Source organism: Oncorhynchus gorbuscha, linkage group LG01, assembly GCF_021184085.1.
Source record: "Oncorhynchus gorbuscha isolate QuinsamMale2020 ecotype Even-year linkage group LG01, OgorEven_v1.0, whole genome shotgun sequence".
NCBI classification, from domain to species: domain Eukaryota; kingdom Metazoa; phylum Chordata; class Actinopteri; order Salmoniformes; family Salmonidae; genus Oncorhynchus; species Oncorhynchus gorbuscha.
Genome location: NC_060173.1, coordinates 59,483,330 through 59,498,522, shown reverse-complemented (window position 1 = coordinate 59,498,522; position 15,193 = coordinate 59,483,330). Strand labels below are relative to the sequence as shown.

At 42.5% G+C, this 15,193-nt stretch overlaps 1 protein-coding gene across 1 annotated transcript in view; it reads right to left on the bottom strand.

The window, feature by feature from the left end:
* Positions 1-151: 151 nt before the first annotated feature.
* syt12 (synaptotagmin XII) overlaps positions 152-15,193 on the bottom strand; it is a 31,617-nt gene continuing 16,575 nt past the window's right edge. Inside the window, exons 4-8 of the mRNA XM_046357773.1 lie at positions 12,808-13,218; positions 4,229-4,444; positions 2,751-2,871; positions 2,221-2,354; positions 152-1,924 (exon numbers count right to left, since the gene is read on the bottom strand). Of these exons, the coding sequence (XP_046213729.1) occupies positions 1,751-1,924; positions 2,221-2,354; positions 2,751-2,871; positions 4,229-4,444; positions 12,808-13,218 (1,056 nt within the window). The 3' untranslated portion in view covers positions 152-1,750. The remainder of the gene's footprint in view (positions 1,925-2,220; positions 2,355-2,750; positions 2,872-4,228; positions 4,445-12,807; positions 13,219-15,193) is intronic.

Here is a 15,193-nt window from a genome sequence, read left to right as displayed (position 1 = left end):
CGGAGGCTAACGAAATGGGACATCTCAACATATTTCCAATAGAAATAACCTAGCTACTTTCGAACCAAAGGGCAACAAAGGGAGCGACAAAAGGGAAATAAGCAGGGAGATAACAAAATCATAGATAACACAAACATGTTAAACCAGGCCATTTGTTGCAACTCTTATATTTGAAACAATGTTTACACAATACACATATTTGGTGGCACAACCATAACTAGTGCTAAACAAGTGCATGCATGGCATTGATCACAAAATGCAAATGCTCACTGTAGGCTAAATGAAAATATTGCTTCAATAATGAATTTGGCACAGTAGGAAATATTGCATCACATTGTTGATTGTGGAATGCAAAGGAGTGGTAAGGAATGGTTGCTCAGATGCAGCATTTAACAAGCGTCTCGTTAGAATTTTTCTTGAGGTTATTGAGTGACAATACTGTATTTTGTGCCTTTAAACGCATGGTTAGTTTTGCACTGAATTCATAAAAATCAGGTAATAAGGGCGATCTGACCTGTTTATACAATGCAAGGGGAGGTCACTTGTTAATTCACATTCTGTTGTACAAACATTATTGCCAAATTGTTACAGATAGCAAATAAAGGTCTTCATTGCACCCCCCCTCACAATGCAACCAAGTGAAATAATCAGTTACATCCAAGTCGACAGTAATGGTTGTCGAGGTCAACATCGATAAAGCCCATTTGAGTATTTTATGCATTCACCTAGATAATATGGTGCTCTTACTCCTAAAGAGAGTCCAGAAGGTAATGTTTAGCAGTTTAAAGCCGATAGAGGATCAAACGGGTAAAACTGACCACTAAATGCATCCACAAACAATTAGTACACGTCTATAAGGGCTACATAAGCATGAGATATGGCTTCATTTTGGAATGCATTGGGTGACATACCTTTTAATACATAGTAAATAGATCTACTGAATTAATATTCACCTGATTATGTGTTTGTGTAACTCTAGTATTGGCTTTTTGATGATTATGAATATGCAATGAAAGTGCACACTAATTATCAACATAATACCATAATAATACATATTCATATTTGAATGAATACAACTACAACAAAGCAGTTGTACATTATTTACATTCCTAACACTGTTTTATCAGAATGACATTGCAACTTGTATTGCATTTATTATGATACAAATCGTACAATGCAACAAGTTATAGTACCTATATACCTGGTAGGTCAGATTTGGGCACCCTGTTACAATTGCTACAAATTACAATTGATATCACCTGGATTTGAGAACCTGGATTTTAAAAAGCACAAGAAGATATGATACATACCAAAAACCATACTAGGAAAAGTTTGTCACTCTCACATTTTACAAATGATCACAAGCAAATCTGATAAAGCTTACCACGCCACCTGCCAATTAGTCTCACATACCACTAGGTGCAGAGTAAGACTGGTTTCAAAAGACAAATTACTAGTTTCCTGAAAAAAGAAGCTATTTTACCCCTTCCTTTTTTATTCTCCCTATCTGGAGGACAGTAAAATAGTACTACAGTAGGCACCATGCAAAGAGGAGTGACCGGCAGGGTCGGGATCAACTCCAATCCAATTCGTTCAATTTAGGAAGTGGAAAATCCTCCTTGAAAATAAATGGCACTTTTTCAATTCTCAAACTGAAATTTCAATGTATCCCCTGAATGGAGTGAGTTGAAATGGAATTGAGCCCAACCCTGGTGACCGGAGGTATGGTACAGAGGGAGAGGGAGAGTAACTAGGTCCTCCGCAGAGGGTGCCACATGGACACAGGTTTCCTCAGTGTTGCCAACATCTGGTTCCAGTGGGTGATGCCCATGCCACTCGCCTCGGGTCCGATAATCACGTGACCCACGTTCTCGCCCCTGCCGTCGTCGGTGCCCTCCGCCACTGTGATCCTCAGGGAGAGTTCCTGAAGAGGGAGCACAGTGTCAGCACCAGTCCCAACATAGTACAGGGCAATCCTCTTATAGTAGGACAATTTGATCACTATAAACGGTTGAGCACTAAAACTGTTTTCACTATAAGATTAGTGCACTTTCGTACTCCAGAGTGGGTCAACAGTGAAGACTATGTGGTTCACAGTGGTAATGCAGTCTAATAACAACGGCTCAACCAAAATAGCACCATTAAGTCAAATGTCATTTGACTAAACAATCCTTTCAGCTGTCTATTCCCTACCATGGTACCATCCCTTCCCAGTGTCACCTGTAAGACGACAGCAGGCACAGAGAAGATCATGGCTTCGTTGAAGATGGGGTTGGTGTCGTCTCTTTTCATGGAGGTCTTCTTCTTACTGATTTTCTTACCATCTTGCAGAAGGTACACTTTGACAAAGGGATCTGTTAACAGAGAGATTGTGACAGCTTTGTTCACAAACAATTTAAATACCAAAAGTGTCATCCGAAATAGTAGTCTGTGTGTGTAGACAGCGAGAAAAGTAAAACAAAAAAAGAGATGTTTTAACCCATGCGACCATTGTTCTTCATATTTAACTTAGCATGTTAGCATAATGGAGGTAAAGTGATGGTAAATATTTCATTTTATGAAAATCTACCCACTTTTTGAGACATTCAGTCATAAATTCTAATGATTGGGGCAAATCACTTTGCAAAAAGCCAAATAGAAAGATACATTGTTGAATGACTGGGTAATATATAGTATTAATGTGAATAGGTGCTCACACATGATGCAATATAGAGACAAACATAAGGGCTAAAGCTGTGATGTAGTGTCACCTGCTGTGGTTTTGTCATTGGTCCACACAAGGTTCTTTGCTTTGGCCACCACCACTGTAAGGCGCTCAGCGGTGGGCAAGTAGCTGAGAGACAGCAGAATCTCCCCAACTGCATCCACGGCCTAAAGAGAACACAAGCCAAAAGAGGCCATTGTTGCACACTGCACAGATACGACAGTCACTGACGATTCTATAAAAATCAAAATGTTTACATGATTTCATCCTCAGAAAGCCATCTATCTCCATGTCTCATGTTCCGCTTCATGCCATCAGCACCTTTAAAACGTAACATTTTATATGCTTTATTACCCTTAACAAAAATCACATGACAAAAAAAAAACAACGTGGTTTTCGGACACGTGTGATCAAATCATGTGAACATTTTCAAATGAGAAAAGAAAATATTCACATTAGAAATGTTCACGAGTCAGACGTGGTTTTGTCATGTGTTTTTCCTTCGTGAAAAATAATTTCCCCACGTGACATTTTGTTTTCATGTTTACTTTTCACAGGTTTATTTTCACCACTTCCTGCTACATCTGGTCTTCCATCCAGTGACTGAGTAGGACCAACCCTGCTTAGCTTCAGAGGCAAACCAGCAGTTGGATGCAGGGTGCTATGTTGCTGGAATGAAGTTGCCAACATTTTCAGCGAAATCAAAGACTAGGGTAACATAACCAAAGATTGAGAGAATTGCAGGAAAGAGGGGAGGTGTTTTATTTAATTGCATTATCTTCCTCTTTTCTTTTTTTTAACCGAAAACAAAAAAATTGTATCCATTTACAATTCATTTGCTCTCGCATTTCAAAATGATTTCCTTGCAATATTTTGTTTTTCTATCAATACTTTTGGTTTTATGTTTTTCTTTCAATATCATTATTTTTGTTTGCAATACTAATCATTTTGTTCTTGACTTCAGAAGTCTTGCTTGATATTAATGGCACAAAAGTAACTCACTAGAGGATTGCAACATATAATAAGACTTTTACTCTATTGAAGGTGTTTAAAGCGGCAGTCCTTAACTGAAACATTAGCAAAGTGTCCTCCCCGCCACAGTTTCAGTAAACAGCTGAGGGATGGGGCTGGAGAAATGCAACCACTCAAATCCATACACTATGGATGCAAACCATGTTTTTAGGCTATACAGTGACACCATGTTTTCACCTCACAGGTGAAAAGGTGGTGTTGACATGATAACTCTAAATGTAATACACGTATAAATATGGTTTCACGTGAAATTTGAGCTCAAAATGTGAAAACTACTATTTCACATGTGAAACTGCAAAATGGACACGTGTTTTGTTGTTGTAAGGGTAGACAGATGATAGATAATGGGAGAGACAGGAGGAGAAGGTCAAATGGGCAGTGGGCCAGATTCCAACCCACGCCGACGATGAGACGTGCGCTGTAGGCGGCAGGCCACAGGCCGTCCGCACCTTAAGGCAATACTACAATCAACGCAAAGGTGCGGATTTTTACCTTGTTAACATCTTGCAGGTAGAGCCAGGCATTGAAGGGTCTGATAGAAAGGTCCAGGTCAGACAGCTTGAGCTCTGCAAGGCCGGCGCTGATGTTCCTCTCCTCCGCGTCGATGCCGAATGCAGCGAAGCGCAGGCTGTTCTCCTCCAGACAAGATGGATCCAGGGCTATGGAGAAACGCTCGTCGAACACGACTGTGAAAGCATTCCTCTGGACCTGCATCACATTCCAAACATTTTATTGAGATAGTTGTAGATCTGGATTATGTCAAACAACACAACAAACAGGTCTGCCGGTTAGTTTATAAACATTATTACTAACAGTGAAACACTTACTTACAGGCCCTTCTCACCAACGCAGAGACAAAAGTATTAACACGAGGAATACATTCAAAATGAGTAACGATAACTTGCCTATATATACGGGGTACCAGTACCGAGTCAATGTGCAGGGGCACGAGGTAATTGAGATAGATACAGTATGTACATATAGGTAGGGGTAACGTAAATTGGCAAAAGGATAGATAATAGACAGCAGCGTATGTGATGACACAAAAGAGTTAGAGCAAAAAGGGTCTATGCAGATAGTCTGGGTAACTATTTGTTTAACTATTTAGTCGTCTTATGGTTTGGGGCTGTTATAAGGGTCCTGTTGGTTCCAGACTTGGTGCATCTTTCAGGTCCTAGATGGCAGGGAACTTGGCCCCGGTGACGTGGACACTGAGGAACTTGAAACATCCGACCTGCTCCCCTCAAGCCTCGTCGATGTGGATAGGGGCATGCTCGACCCTCCGTTTCCTGTAGTCCACGATCAGCTCCTTTGTCTTGCTGACGTTGAGGGGGAGGTTGTGTTCCTGGCACCACACTGCCAGGGCACTGACCTCCTTATCGGTGATCAGACCTACCACTGTAATGTCGTCAGCAAACTTAATGATGGTGTTGGAGTCGTACACGGCCACGCATTCGTGGGTGAACAGAGAGTGTAGAAGGGGACTAAGCACGCACCCGAGGAGCCCCCGTGCTGAGGGTCAGCGTGGCAGATGTGTTGTTACCTACCCTCACCACCCACCAGGAAGTCCAGGATCCAGTTGCAGAAGGAGGTGTTTAGTCCCAGGGTCTTTGTTAAGGGATTTTTTTAATCAATAATGACTAATTATGTATACATTTCAATCAGGACTGTCTAATCAGAGTACTATTATGTTACTGTATATGTATGAATTTTATTTTTTATCTTCGTACTGAATATAATGTGTGTAATTATAATCAAGAAGTAGAACAATGACTGTCTGTTCCTTGGTAGAAATGAATGAATTTATCGTCAGACTGGCTGGAATGCTTATCTACCCAGGCAGACCTAGGCTCGGTCATAAATTATCTAAGTTTGGGAGAGACGATGTGGGAAGTCTTGAGAACTATACAGCCATTGTACTGGAGTGGAGATGAGACGGGGTAGTACGAAAACTAATGACGGCATTTTCAGTTTATAACCTGTGGTAAACTGTATCATGTTCAGTACTCTCGAGAATAAACGCTGCTGATTGATTTTGAGACTGGTCTCTGTCCATTTTATGCAAATAAGGGTCTTACAAATTCTTAGGAGTGGACAGAGTGTTGAATTGAAATTAGTTTAATAAAACAAAGGAATTTAATTCCTGTAACAGTCCTGGCCTTAGTGATGAGCTTGGAAGGCATTATGGTGTTTAATGCAGAGCTGTAGTCAATGAACAGAATTCTCATATAATTGTTCCTCTTGTCCAGGCAATCCAATAGAGATTGCGTCATGTGTGGATCTGTTGGGGCGGTATGCAAATTGGAGTGGGTCCAGGGTTTATGGAATGATGGTGTTGATGTGAGCCATGATCAGCCTTTCAAAGTATTTCATGGCTACAGATGTGAGTGCTATGGACGATAGTCATTTAGACAGGTTACCTTAACCTGTTTAAAGGTCTTACTCACATCGGCTACGGCGAGCGAGATCACACAGTCGTCCGGAACTGCTGTTGCGCTCATGCATGGTTCAGTGTTGCTTGCCTTGAAGCATTTAGCTCGTCTGATAGGCTCGCTTCACTGGGCAGCTCATGGCTGGGTTTCTCTTTGTAATCAGTGAGTTTATAAACCCTGCCATATTAAACAAGAATCAGAGCCATCAAAAGAGCCCTGAGGACGTAGCGGGATTAAATTTTGTAAATGCATGTGCTCAGATGTTCATGATTTAAATGACTGGCGATGATAGATACGTTAACAAATTATAACGATTTTACTAATAGTTATAATGGTTCACATAAGGTTAACTAGAAATCAACTGCTCCTAACAAAGTAATATTCAAGTGCATCACACAAAAGACCAAAGGGAACTTGGTATTCAATATATACATTGTATGATACAGTATATGCCTAGTTAAAGGAAGACTCGGAAACATGCCATCTTTGTACACAGCAGGACAAATTCCTGCTTACAGAAATCAACAACAAAATGCAAATTAGCCAGGGCTGCTATCATAACACAACATAACGTGCATCTCAACATAATGATCTTCCTGGTAAATTGTCATACAAACTATGTTGAATTTCTTCATGAAAGCCCATAGTGTATTTATAAAACCTGCATAATATTCCGTAACATTAACCTTGGAGTCTGCCCTAATATCAAACACCAGAATCATATCACAACCCTACTAAATACCTTTAGAATCTGAAACACCACTTAACTGTACATAAGCATGGCTGGATGTGAATTACATCCAAAACAATGAACACATTCTCCTTGTCCTGTATTGTGTTAATATAATGTTTCTTACATGGAGCATTCCCTGCATCTTTAATATGTGACAGTCTGAACATTTATAATTATGGCGATTACCACCACTGGTGTGACTGAGGGAAAAAGGAACCGTCGGAGAGCGAGGGAGAGAAGCCAGGCTTAACAGCTTGCTCCCCTGTGGATTATGCCGAGGGGAGCAGTGGATCCAGCTGATGTCAGCATTTCCTCCCGGTCTCCAACATTCCTCGATGCACTAGTGGCTATCATTGTGGCCAGTGTGAATGCATTAAGTGTGAATGCATTAAGTGTGAAAGCATTAAGTGTGAATGCATTCATACAGTGATTTTCTCTGATCCTGATTCCCTTGCAGTACAGAGGGTGACATGCCTGGAGACTTTGGTGGTTACTGTACATTGTGTTGCAGTGGGGTTGCAATTCTCATGTTTGTGGATGTAGCCTACTGTGTGACAGAAACAAACCCTTTATTCCATCTCAAACCTACTGTAAGAAGCCCCAGGAGACTTGGTGCTGAAAATCAAATGCACTTTCCCATCAGACAAGAATAGGATTAGCCCATCGAGCTGAAGGCTCAAAACTCTAACCCAAGGGACTCATTGCTCTCTCACTCTGACTCCAAACTTGGGTGATGATGTTATCAACACTTCTCAGCTAACAAGAAAAGTTACCAAAACCAGGGGAGAACGACTGCCGCCTCTCATTGAAGCCACGAAAGTTGAAGGCCGACTGCGGTACTGCAGGCATTGTTAGTGGAAAACAGGATCCCCCATATCTTCAAAGACAATTTTCGTGTCAATAAAAAAATATTGAGGACAATCATGGTATCAACAATTGCTTCTAATGCACCTGATGTATGTCCTTCAACCAATTATTTTAAAATCACACACTGAAGAAGTTAAGGATAATTTAGTTGGTAATGGAAGCCTGCAGTACCCCGGTTGGCCTTCAACTTGAGTTACTCAATGATAGGGGCAGCACTGAGCTAGCCTGCAACATCACTTCCTGGTGTAGCTCAAATTGCACATGTTATGTCTCCATGAGACGTCATCATAACCGACTTCATTTGGCTTCAATGTGCTATTGACACTTCATCTAGGAATGAATGGTATCAAAAATACGCACAAGGGCATCATGCAACAGACGTCATCATAGCCAGCAACAGAACAGTGTAATGTCTACACTCAGTTTGTTGTTTTTATTAAATACTTTTCATTAAATCATAGCTAAAGTTTGTATTGCTACGGATTCCCGCGACGCGGCCCCGGGAATCAGCACGGATCCTGGGTGTATACCAACAGCCAGCGGCCAGTGGCTGATCTGTGGACCGACCAAGGTCCACTGTCACCCAGGAGCCCGTGTCCATGACGTCAACTCCCTCCTGCCCACGGTTCTGGACAACTACTCCAATATTGACACCATTGTCATTCGTGTAGCTTTTAACAGCCTTTGTTTTAGGCGATCTGAGGAACTGAGGGAGGACAACTTTGATTTGCTGTGGGAGCAACCAGCACTTTTTAAAAGAGACAGGATTCATCCTAACAGAAGGGGTTCCAGGATTATTGATTTAGAGACTGACGGACAGGGTCTGGGTTGCTCCAGTTCTCAATGTCAGAATAAGCTACAGAGGACTTGGAAAGCATATCAACTCCTGTAGAAATGGCACTATGGTTATTGTGAGTAACCTCATTTATGTTCCTTCAACTCCACCTTCTAGTGAGTTTACAGTATACAAACTGTCATCTACCATTCTGATAGATTGGAGATGGTCAGAAAACGTGGTTGTAACGTTAATCATTTGGTTGTTATTCCATTGGTTACCTCGAGGCAGATGCCCCAGGGGCAAAGTGGCCCACAGACATTGAATATGGCACTTTTAAATGTTAGAGCAATCACAAGTAAAAAACCTTTCCAGTGAATGACCTCTGTACTGAGCTCAAAGTTGATTGCATGTTTCTCACTGAAACATGGCTGTAATGAGAGTGTAGTGCCGCTCTTATTGAAGCCTCCCCCTGGACTACAGCTTTTCATATGTCAGAAAAGGGAAAAAAGTTGGGGTGACAACCTCTATTTTTACTAATGCTAACAGCTGTAAGGACATTTTGTTTGGCGACATTGGGCATCTGTTATGCTATACTGTTTAAATGTCAGCCCTGGTACTTACCAAGGGGCTTTCTACTGGGCCCACCCATAACCTCGGCCATACTCTGGACCTGGTTATTACCAAGGGGCTTTCTCCTGGGCCCACCCATAACAACAGCTATACTCTGGACCTGGTTATTACCAAGGGGCTTTCTACTGGGCCCACCCATAAGCACAACCATATTCTGGACCTGGTTATTACCAAGGGGCTTTCTACTGGGCCCACCCATAACCACAGCCATACTCTGGACCTGGTTATTACCAAGGGGCTTTCTACTGGGCCCACCCATAACCACAGCCATACTCTGGACCTGGTTATTACCAAGGGGCTTTCTACTGGGCCCACCCATAACCACAGCCATACTCTGGACCTGGTTATTACCAAGGGGCTTTCTACTGGGTCCACCCATAACCACAGCCATACTCTAGACCTGGTTATTACCAAGGAGCTTTCTACTGGGCCCACCCATAACCACAGCCATACTCTGGACCTGGTTATTACCAAGGGGCTTTCTACTGGGCCCACCCATAACCACAGCCATACTCTAGACCTGGTTATTACCAAGGAGCTTTCTACTGGGCCCACCCATAACCACAGCCATACTCTGGACCTGGTTATTACCAAGGGGCTTTCTACTGGGCCCACCCATAACCACAGCCATACTCTAGACCTGGTTATTACCAAGGAGCTTTCTACTGGGCCCACCCATAACCACAGCCATACTCTGGACCTGGTTATTACCAAGGGGCATTCTACTGGGCCCACCCATAATCACAGCCATACTCTAGACCTGGTTATTACCAAGGAGCTTTCTATTGCCATATCCTCTATTGTTGATGTTGCTTTATCTGATCACCACTGGGGATTTTTTACAACCTTGTTGCCCATAGCACCGGGTAGTACTGAACTGATTATTAAGAAACACTATCTTACCTTTGACATTGCTACATAATTTATTGAGTATATAAACAATACTCCAACACCTATACGTCGTCTTGTGATTATTTAGTTGATAACTTTAATAGCAAATCAAGGGCAACCATTGATGCCGTAGCTCCAGTAAAGTTGAAAAAGGACACATCCAAACAGAGAGCCCCTCAGATGAGTGAGGAAACTAATCAATTAAAGAGAAATTACAGAAAGGCAGAGCGGAAGTGGAGACGGTCAAAGTTGAAGGTCCATTATGATATCTGAGAGAGCAACTTGGCTTATAAGACAAGGAAATTAAAAATGCCAGACGGGTTCATTTTTCTAACTTGATCACTATTAATCAGAATAATTTGAGTGCTCTTATCAATCATTAATGGTCTAATAAATCCTACCCCGCAAACCTATGTGAACTTTCCTCCACGTCTAAATGTGATGATATATATTTCAGAGATAAGATAATCAACATTAGGCTGTGTATCAGTCAAGCAAGACCTGGTGATAAGTTTGACATGTGCCCTAGCCTGTCATGCAAAGGCATCTGGATTTATATTTTCCCTGGTTGACACAGACATACTCAGGACAGTGATATAATATATGCCATTTAGCAGACGCTTTTATCCAAAGCGACTTACAGTCATGTGTGCATACATTCTACGTATGGGTGGTCCCGGGGATCGAACCCACTACCCTGGCGTTACAAGCGCCATGCTCTACCAACTGAGCTACAGAAGGACAACTTAATTCATTATTCATTATTAGGCTGTATTAGTGGGCAGTAGATCCTATTGGATAAGCCTAGTGGTTATGAGCTTTGGGCCAATAACCAAAAGGTCACTGGATCAAATCCCTGGGCTGACTAGGTGGGGGGAAAAATCTGTCGATGTGCCCTTGAGCAAGGCACTTAACCCTAATTGCTCCTGTAAGTCGCTCTGGATAATAGCATCTGCTAAATTACTAAAATGTCAAATGTAAATGTATTAGCGATTTAAATACTTGGATGGCTCACAATTTCCTCCAGCTAAATCAAGACAAGACCGAGGTACTTATTGTTGGAGCCAAAGCAGAGAGAATCTATCCTCACATTTGAATTCACAGGCAATAAAGATAAAACACCAGGTAAAAAAACCTAGGTTTCATTTTAGATTCTGAACTCAGTTTAGAGTCACACAATAGGAATGTGACCAACATAGCTTAATACCACCTGAGGAACATTGCCAAGGTGCGGACCGTTTCTCTCTCAGTCTGATACAGAGACTCATCCATGCTTGACTACTGTAATGATCTCCTGTCTGGTCTACCAAAGAAATCCATTGGTCAACCGCAAAACAGAATGCTGCAGCACAGGAACTGACCAAGACCAGACAGAGCACACATTACACCGGTTTTAAAGTCTGTCTGCGCTGGCTGCCTTCTTTTTAGAATGAATTTAAATATTTTTCTATTGGTTTTTAAATCAATCCACGATTGTGCACCCCAATACATGTCAGACATGCTATTTATTTATGTACCCAGTAGGTTCCTCAGGTCATCTGGCACTGACCTTTTAACTATCCCAAAGCCTAGGACCAAGAAGCATGGAGAGACAGCCTTTAGTTATTATGCCCCCAGCCTTTGGAATAGTCTGCCAGAGAACCCGAGGGGGACCAAGAGGCATGGAGAGACAGCCTTTACTTATTATGCCCCCAGCCTCTGGAATAGTCTGTCAGAGAACCTGAGGGGGACCAAGAGGCATGGGAAGACAGCCTTTAGTTATTATGACCCCAGACTCTGGAATAGCCTGTCAGAGAACCTGAGGGGGACCAAGAGGCATGGAGAGACAGCCTTTAGTTATTATGCCCCCAGCCTCTGAAATAGCCTGTCAGAGAACCTGAGGGGGACCAAGAGGCATGGAGAGACAGCCTTTAGTTATTATGCCCCCAGCCTCTGAAATAGCCTGTCAGAGAACCTGAGGGGGACCAAGAGGCATGGAGAGACAGCCTTTAGTTATTATGACCCCAGCCTCTGAAATAGCCTGTCAGAGAACCTGAGGGGGACCAAGAGGCATGGAGAGACAGCCTTTAGTTATTATGCCCCCAGCCTCTGGAATAGCCTGTCAGAGAACCTGAGGGGGACCAAGAGGCATGGAGAGACAGCCTTTAGTTATTATGCCCCCAGCCTCTGAAATAGCCTGTCAGAGAACCTGAGGGGGACCAAGAGGCATGGAGAGACAGCCTTTAGTTATTATGCCCCCAGCCTCTGAAATAGCCTGTCAGAGAACCTGAGGGGGACCAAGAGGCATGGAGAGACAGCCTTTAGTTATTATGCCCCCAGCCTCTGGAATAGCCTGTCAGAGAACCTGAGGGGGCTGAAACTGTGGACATATTTACAAGAGATCTTAAAACACATATTTTTAGCTTTGCTTTTCCTTAGGGTGCTTTTTATCTTATGTTTGTTGTGTAGTAAATATTTAGTTTTTTATTCGTTCTTTCCTGTAAAGCACATTGCATTCCATGCATGAAATGTGCTGTATAAATAAAGCTTAACTAGATATGATCGATGGCTTTGTCCATTCAAAACAGAAAGAACTTTCTGTCTGGTTTCTGAGAACATTTTCTACAAGAATGATCCCAGAACATCAGTAGTGTTGTATCTTCAGTGAAATATGATATCACAGAACCTATTCTGCAAAGCCAAAATAAAATATGATAATATCAATCTAAAAGACTATTACCACACGCATGCACACACTCACCCTGGTGATGCCCACGTTGAGTTCTTCAGGAACCAAGGTGACCCGGATAAAGCAGCCGGGGAAGTCCCCTTCCTCCTTCTCCAGCAGGTCCTTGCCCTGGTGCAGGGCGATGTGGAGCACCCCCGGCCCAGGCCCTGGTCGGGCCTCGTACTCCAGGGTCACCTCCAGCTGCCCCACTGTGTAGTCGTGCCCAAAATTGTTGCCGATGGAGGAAATAGAGCTGAGAGAGTCGGTGGACATGGAGCGGTTGAAGGGCACGACCCCAACGGCAGGGTCCATCAGGTCCCGGCTCATCAGCTCCAGGTGTCCCAGGTCCCGCAGCCCATCCGGGGTGTCCACCAGCTGCAGGCTGGGCTTACGACTCAGGTTGGTGGAGGCGGAAGCCCGTCTGTGGTTGTTGGCGACCACTCTCTGAGGACACAAACAACGCAAAATTACACATTAACTCTTGCGTCAAGGTCTAAGAAATTCGGTAATATTTTATTAGGAAACACTTTATATGAAGGGGGTATACATAAAGTTGTTATGAAACCAGTATTATTGCAGTATTATTCATAACCTTAGTAACACATTTATCGACATGAATTTCTAAATTAAAGGCCTTTTGTAAAATGGAAATGTTTACTTTTTACTTCTTCTTCTATGGTATATTGGCAGTCACACAATTTAATGAGCATCCTGCCACCCACTCTGCGGGATGGAAATAGGATTCCCCAAAGATTCTACTTTTCTGTTAAATAAATAAAACAGATGATCCCTACACAGGCTCAAGGGAACCTGGGAGGGTGGGTCTTCCAGTGCTTGCAAGTCTTCAGATGTAAAATCCCTGAGTCCCAAAACCTTGTCTGAAGCAGCCATTATAATGTCCAGTTCCTTCGACTTCCTTGAGACTTGTGCTATACAGTTTATAACTGTGGCAATAAACGCAACAAAATCCATATTTGTAACACAGGGTATCTTTTGTCTGGCAGCAAACATTTACTACAGGCTGTGGTGTATCCACAACCATATATACACTAGCTTCACTTGTTTTCTCAATTATTTTAAATCGCCTCCCCATAGGAGATTCGATTGACCGCTCTAACTTTTGTCACTTCAATCTCATTCACCCTTACAGGGCACTCCAGGAACTCGGGATCATGAGCCCCACTACAATTGCAACAATGTCGTCCTTCTACCCATAGTTCTTCAATATACTCTGTCCGTCTGCACACACTTCAAACATGGCTAAATACTTTACAATTCTTGCACTGCAATGGTTTTGGGACGAAAGCTCTTACAGCGTATCCTACAATAACCAAGCTTCACATGCGTTGGTATTTGCTCTTTATCAAAAAACAACAGGACTGACAGACTTTCTTCTTTTTCTCCATTCCCCCAGAGGGTCAGACGCCAGGCACCACTACTCCGGGAATTCTATTCAGGTATTGAACCTGAACATCTGTCGTCACCCTTGAGATGACTCCTTTGACGGGTGCTCTACTCCGAAGTTAGAAACACAAAACTTATGTTGTCTGGATTCTTTTGAGGCCCACTGCAATCTTTCTCTTTTCTTCAGAAATACAATTAATCAAAATAAGACCACTCCAGGTCACTCTGACACAGTCCACTTTTCCCAGTGCAAACTTCATCATTTGACACCTCAAACGGTTTTCCCACATATGCATCCTTACTAGAGATCGACCGATTAATCGGAATTAATTAATTAATTAATTAGGGACGATTTCAAGTTTTCATAACAATCGGATATCGGTATCTTTGGGCACCGATTTTTTAAAATGTAAATGTTTTTTTTTTACACCTTTATTTAATCTTTATTTAACTAGGCAAGTCAGTTAAGAACACATTCTTATTTTCAATGACGGCCTAGGAACGGTGGGTTAACTGCCTCGTTCAGGGGCAGAAAGACAGATTTTCACATTGTCAGCTCGGGGGGATCCAATCTTGCAACCGTACAGTTAACTAGTCCAACGCAATAAGGACCTTGCCTCTATCTCGTTGCACTCCACAAGGAGACTGCCTGTTACGCAAATGCAGTAAGCCAAGGTAAGTTGCTAGCTAGCATTACACTTATCTTATAAAAAACAATCAATCATAATCACTAGTTAACTACACATGGTTGATGATATTACTAGATATTATCTAGCGTATCCTGTGTTGCATATAATCTGACTGAGCATACAAGCATACAAGTATCTAAGTATCTGACTGAGCAGTGGTAGGCAGAAGCAGGCGCGTAAACATTCATTCAAACAGCACTTTTGTGCGTTTTGCCAGCAGCTCTTCGTTGTGCGTCAAGCAAACATAACTTATGTGTTCTAACAGGCCCAAAAGGAGGTTACTAAAATTCGACATGGATATACTTGGCTGTTTTTGATGAAAAATA